A 6,000-nucleotide genomic window follows, 5' to 3' on the forward strand; every position below is an offset into this window, starting at 1 on the left:
TGCTTTAGACTGTTCCTGGCTATACACAACCCACAGTGCTTAGCATACAAGTGGATACAGAGGCACAGGAATGGGGGCTTATTCACTTTTAATTTTAATCCCTATTATACTGTCTTTGATGCCTCTGGCAATATAAGTATTTACACTTCTTTTTACATTTGGTGGTATTTTCCCATCTTCTTTTTGTCTCATGGTGTTGACCTAGTTGCAAAATTCCTCTTGACTGATGCATTTTCACCTGCCATATCGGCTGAAAATGTGAACACCACATTTGCTGAACTTCTTGACACTCCCTGCAATGAACATGGTCAGCATTTGGGTTATAGTGGTACCACGGACATGCAAAACCTCATTCCTCCACATTCAATCCATGAGTACCCCACAGAGGATCCCTTCACTTAGCAAGGGCGGTTAAGGCGTAAGGGGGATGAGACACAGGAGCAGACTAACAAATTCAAAACATATCCTCCCTGCACACAAACACTTTCTAGGAGACCAATCCTTTCAATTTGTGGAATTTCCATTCTGGTTCTCCTCTGCTTGTCAGCAGCACAGGCATTACCTCATTAGTGTGCTGCTCTGCTTTCAGTTACAGGCCATTATGAGTCTCTTAGGCTAGGCTAATATGCTGAACTGCAATCTGTGTAGAGCAGGTGCCTGGATCATAGCGATGGCTAAACAGTATTGATAATTTGAGGGTTAAACAGATCACATGATGTGTTTCAGTTATGTAGTAAGTTGCATTAACCTACCTAATGATCTTAAATGGTGGTTGGTCATGCAAGCAAAGTATGCATGCTGAAAGATCTTGCAAAAAAAAAATGTACAGTGGATATAAAAAGTCCTCACACCCTTGTTAAAATGTCATGTTTCTGTGATATAAAAAAATGAGACAAAGATAAACCATTGCGGAACTTTTCCCACCTTTTTAAAGTGACCTATAAACTGTACAACTCAATTGAACAACAAACTGAAATTTTTTCGGTGGAGGGAAATAAAAATAAAAAACTAAAATATGGTTGCATAAGTGTGCACACCCTTAAACAAATACTTTGTTGAAGCACCTTTTTTATTTTATTACAGCACTCTATCTTTTTGGGTATGAGTCTATCAACATGGAACATCTTGACTTGGCAATATTTTCCCACTCTTCTATGCAACAACACTCCAAATCTGTCAGATTGTGAGGGCATCTCCTGTGCACAGCCCTCTTCAGATCACACCACAGATTTTCAATTGGATTCAGGTCTGAGCTCTGGCTGGGCCATTCCAAAACTTTAATCTTCTGGTGAAGCCATTCCTTTGTTGAGTTGGATGTATGCTTTGGGTCATTGTCATGCTGAAAGATGAAGTTCCCCCTTCATGTTCAGCTTTCTAGCAGAAGTCTGAAGGTTTTGTGCCAATGCTCACTGGTATTTGGAGCTGTTCATAATTCCCTCTACCCCGACTAAGGCCCCTGTTCCATCTGAAGAAAAACAGTCCCAAAGCATGATGCTGCCACCGCCATGCTTCACGGTGGGTATGGTGTTCTTTTGGTGATGTGCAGTGGTGTTTTTGTGGCAAACATATCTTTTGGAATTATTATTAATATATAATATATAATAATATAATTATTATTATTATAGCCAAAAAGTTCAACCTTGGTTTCATCAGACCATAACGCATTTTCCCACATTCTTTTGGGAGACTTCAGATGTGTTTTTGCAAAATTTAGCCGGGCTTGGATGTTTTTCTTTGTAAGAAAAGGCTTCCGTCCTGCCACTCTACCCCATAGCCCAGACATATGAAGAATATGGGAGTCTGTTGTCACATGTACCACACAGCCAGTACTTGCCAGATATTCCTGCAGCTCCTTTAAAGTTGCTGTAGGCCTCTTGGAAGCCTCCCTGACCAGTTTTTCTTCTTGTATTTTCATCAATTTTGGAGGGACGTCCAGTTCTTGGTTCACTGTTGTACCATATTTTCTCCACTTGATGATGACTGTCTTCACTGTGTTCCATGGTATATCTAATGCCTTGTAAATTCTTTTGTACCTTTCTCCTGACTGATACCTTTTAACAATGAGATCCCTCTGAAGCTTTGGAAGCTTTCTGCGGACCATGGGTTTTGCTGTAGGATGTGACTAAGAAAATATTAGGAAAGACCTACTAGAACAGCTGAACTTTATTTGGGGTTAATCAGAAGCACTTTAAATGATGACAGGTGTGTACTGACTCCTATGACAACATGACACATGATTTTGAATGTGATTGCTTAATTCTGAACACAGCTACATCCCCAGTTATAAGAGGGTGTGCACACTTCCGCAACCATATTATTTTAGTTTTCTTTTTTTACTTCCCTCCACCTAAAAGATTTCAGTTTGTTTTTCAATTGAGTTGTAAAGTTTATAGGTCACATTAAAGGTGAAAAAAGTTTTGAAATGATTCATCTTTGTCTCATTTTTTTTACATCACAGAAACCTGACCTTTTTAACTGGGGTGTGTAGACTTTTTATATCCACTGTATGTGCCCATTAAAAAAGGAAGTAGAGCTCTTGATTAACATGTATGTTACCAGCTGATCCCGGGACAGGAAAATGGTGATCTCCCCTAGAAATCTAGCCTAGTTTATTGATTTTTCCCTAGAGAAGGTTCAGACAGAATCTATGATAAGGTCATTGTATAATTGTTCACTACCTGAGCATTACCCATTAGGCCAAGCAAAATTTATACAGTGGTTGCCAGGCGTCTTCTAGTGCTTTATTAAAGCCGAGTTCCAGGCAAATAAAAAAAGACACGTAAATGAATATATATTATATTTCAAGGAGTGTAGGTATGTGAGCTTTGGTAGTATTTGCAATTTCCTGTACAGCAGAGCTCAGACTTGGAGAGAGAGAGTACGCACAAGGTGCCATTCAGTTGTGCTGACGAGTTTTCTGGTAGGATGGGATTGATAGAAAAATGACATAAAATAGCTCCCATGTATACAGGTGTATTTAGCTGTTTGCCTGCAGTTTAGCTTTATCATTGAACTGGATGCTTTTCTTGGGTTTACCAAAGTTTTCCCTATCTTACTGGATTCTAGTCAGTGGAAATGTTAGCAGAGCTGTTTCTGAATTAGGGATTTGCTATATGTAGACTTTCTCAAGAGCACATTTGTTCGCTCTTGTTTATTTGCCATGCCATTACAGTGCGTTTAAATAGAGATTTCATTCTTGGTAAAATATCCTTTCGCAGAAAAAGAATGTTTCTGTAATTGGTTTTTGACGTCTTTTGCAGGCAGTATCAAGACTTCCTTGAAGATCTGGAGGAAGATGAACTTATTCGAAAGAATGTCAACATTTACAGAAGTAAGGATGCTTATTAAGTGCTTAGAGATGTGTTTTTCAAATTGAAGCGCACAGCTACATATAGATCCCCTTTCACGCTGAGTCGTGACCATGTTAGCACTAAAGCGGCGCTCGTTTTGGCGGCGCTTTAGCGCTGTTTAAGCGATGCTTTTGCGCAGCTTTTTGGCCACTAGCAGAGCACTTTTAACCCCAAAAAGGGGTTAAAAACGCCCATGTTGCGGCACTTCCGAAGCGCTTTTCAGGTGTTTTGGAAGTGCTGCCCATTCTATTCAATGCCAAACCGCCCCAAAGATGCTGCTTGCAGGACTTTTCCTAACGTCACGCAAGCGCACCGCTCCAGTGTGAAAAGACACATTGAAATGAATGGGAGGTGGTTTTCAGGCGCTATTTAGAGGCTATTTCTAGCGCTAAAACGCCTGAAAACCACCTCAGTGTGAAAGGGGTCATAATGCCACAATCAAATACACCTTAGAAGAGTCATGTCATGTTTTCTATCCCCTTAACAATCTTTTAGACCTCAGGTACCTGAAGGAACCACATATTTGTTTAGCACTTCTTATTGGTTCACTCATAATAGGTTTCCTTTAAAGTAAGGCTCTATGCACACTGGCTTAAAAATGGCTGCTTCTACAGGAGTTTTGTGTTCTGCCTGCAGAAGCAACTCAATGTTCTCCTATGTGTCCATGTACATTCGGACAATTACAGGCATATTTTGAGCTCAGTGTTTAGAGACAGGAAAAAAAAAACCTTTCTGGTTTGCGTTTCTGATTGGAGATTTCTGGCAGAAAAAAAGCTAAAATCTCCTAAACTTTGTACAAAAATGCTCTATAAGAGTGTTTGTTTTTTTTTCTGCCAAGGGAACTGGTGTTTTGTTTTTTGTTTTTTAAGCCCCAATGTGCATTGAGCTTTAACGTGCCCAGGCTATGCCCAGTAAAACCGGACAAACCGTAAAAGTACTTTAAAGCCCTCATTTGCCACTGTAGCTATACGCACTGTGGAGTCATTATTTTGAAATTTCACAGCAGAGACCCAGAATTTTTAGGCCACGTTCACACTGAGGCACTTTACAGGTGTTATAGAGCTAAAAATAGGGCTGGTAAAGCACCTCTCCTGTCACTCCAGTTAGAAAGCCCGAGTGCTTTCACACTGGAGAGGTGCGCTTGTGGGACATTAGAAAAAGTCCTGCAAGCAGCATCTTTAGGGCGGTTTAGCTCCTAAAATGCCCTGTCCACTGAAATGAATAGGCAGTGCTGCCGAAGTGCCTGCAGAGCGCTTCAGCATCGCCGCTACATGGGCGCTAATAACCCCTTTTTGGACGCTAGCGGGGATTAAAAGCGCTCTGCTAGCGGCCGAAAAGCGCCGCTAAAATTACGGTAAAGCGCCACTAAAACTAGCGGCAATTTACCGCCATCGCCCCAGTGTGAAAGTAGTCTTAGTGTTTTGTTTTCTGAAGAGCAGATTGTAAACAACCAGGAGAGGTTTCTAATCTGTTAGAAACGCCTGAGACCAGACTTTTTTGAGTGTTTGTGGTGAACTTTGAAAAGGAATAACTTTACAAGCTGCTAGAGAGTTAAGTGGAGACTTGTTTGAAAGCTCTTTCGCTGCTTGTTAATATCGGTCATATGCCTATATGTGACGTACATTGTTTGATGGGAGCATGCCCATTTGGTGCCTTCAGCACAGTGACCATGCTGCCATCAAAACTCTGTTTATAAGCAACTAAACACCAAAGCATTGTCTGGAGTAGTGGCTTTTCTCTGCATATATTGGCCACATTGTCTAGAACGTTTTTAGCATCACGTCATATACCAGACAGCTGGATATGCATTAAACAACCAGGAAATCAATAAGATTCTGTATGTAAAAACAGTTTTCCCATTCAGATTAGCAAAAATAAGAACGTGAATTTAATGTAAGCAGAGATGTTTTAGATATGTACTTGGTGAGAAACACCCTTGAGTGTAGTACAAAGAAGCAATGAACACATTTCTTCTTCTGTTTTATCATGCTCATTTTCCTCTTTGGTCGCCTTGCAGTCTAGACCTCATACTTGCTTTCTCTCCTTCAGATGCTGACATTGCAGTGGAGAGTGACACTGATGAGGAGGGAGCTCCTCGAATCAGTCTGGCAGAGATGTTAGAAGATCTTCACATTTCTCATGATGCCACCGGTGGGGAAGGGTCGGAAATGCTGACAGAATAGACTTGCTTGAAAGCATCCTGCTGGTGTGTTTCACTAGAGAGGATTTAGAATGTGTCCAATTTAATTTTTTTTAGCTATCTAAAATGTGCACTCATACATATTTCTCTCTGAACTTGGATACCATACACTAAGCTCTTGTGTGTTTCGCCTTCCAACTGTCAAATATTAAAATAACAAATGTTTAAGCGGTTTGGATTTTTATTTTCTTTTTATGCTGACATCTTTAAAGAGCTGGCATATACAACATGCCTCATTGCAGGTATTTTGAGGACAGAACATTGTATTAGCAAATTTTCATTTTATTTATATCACACAAAGTCTAAAGTAAAAAAAAAACAGAGCTGTGCTTGTGTATATATAGATGACACTTTTTCAGTTACATTGAAAAAATACGATTGAATGGGATCATTGTTTGGGAACTATTTTAATCAACTTTGGACTGCTATATAATTTCATGAAGTTTGGGG

The 6,000-nt window shown here is 40.1% G+C and overlaps 1 protein-coding gene across 1 annotated transcript in view; it reads left to right on the top strand.

The window, feature by feature from the left end:
- NMD3 (NMD3 ribosome export adaptor) overlaps positions 1-5,718 on the top strand; it is a 108,559-nt gene extending 102,841 nt beyond the window's left edge. Inside the window, exons 15-16 of the mRNA XM_073626117.1 lie at positions 3,261-3,331; positions 5,400-5,718. Of these exons, the coding sequence (XP_073482218.1) occupies positions 3,261-3,331; positions 5,400-5,533 (205 nt within the window). The 3' untranslated portion in view covers positions 5,534-5,718. The remainder of the gene's footprint in view (positions 1-3,260; positions 3,332-5,399) is intronic.
- Positions 5,719-6,000: the final 282 nt, after the last annotated feature.

This window comes from Aquarana catesbeiana, linkage group LG04, assembly GCF_042186555.1.
Source record: "Aquarana catesbeiana isolate 2022-GZ linkage group LG04, ASM4218655v1, whole genome shotgun sequence".
Lineage (NCBI taxonomy): Eukaryota > Metazoa > Chordata > Amphibia > Anura > Ranidae > Aquarana > Aquarana catesbeiana.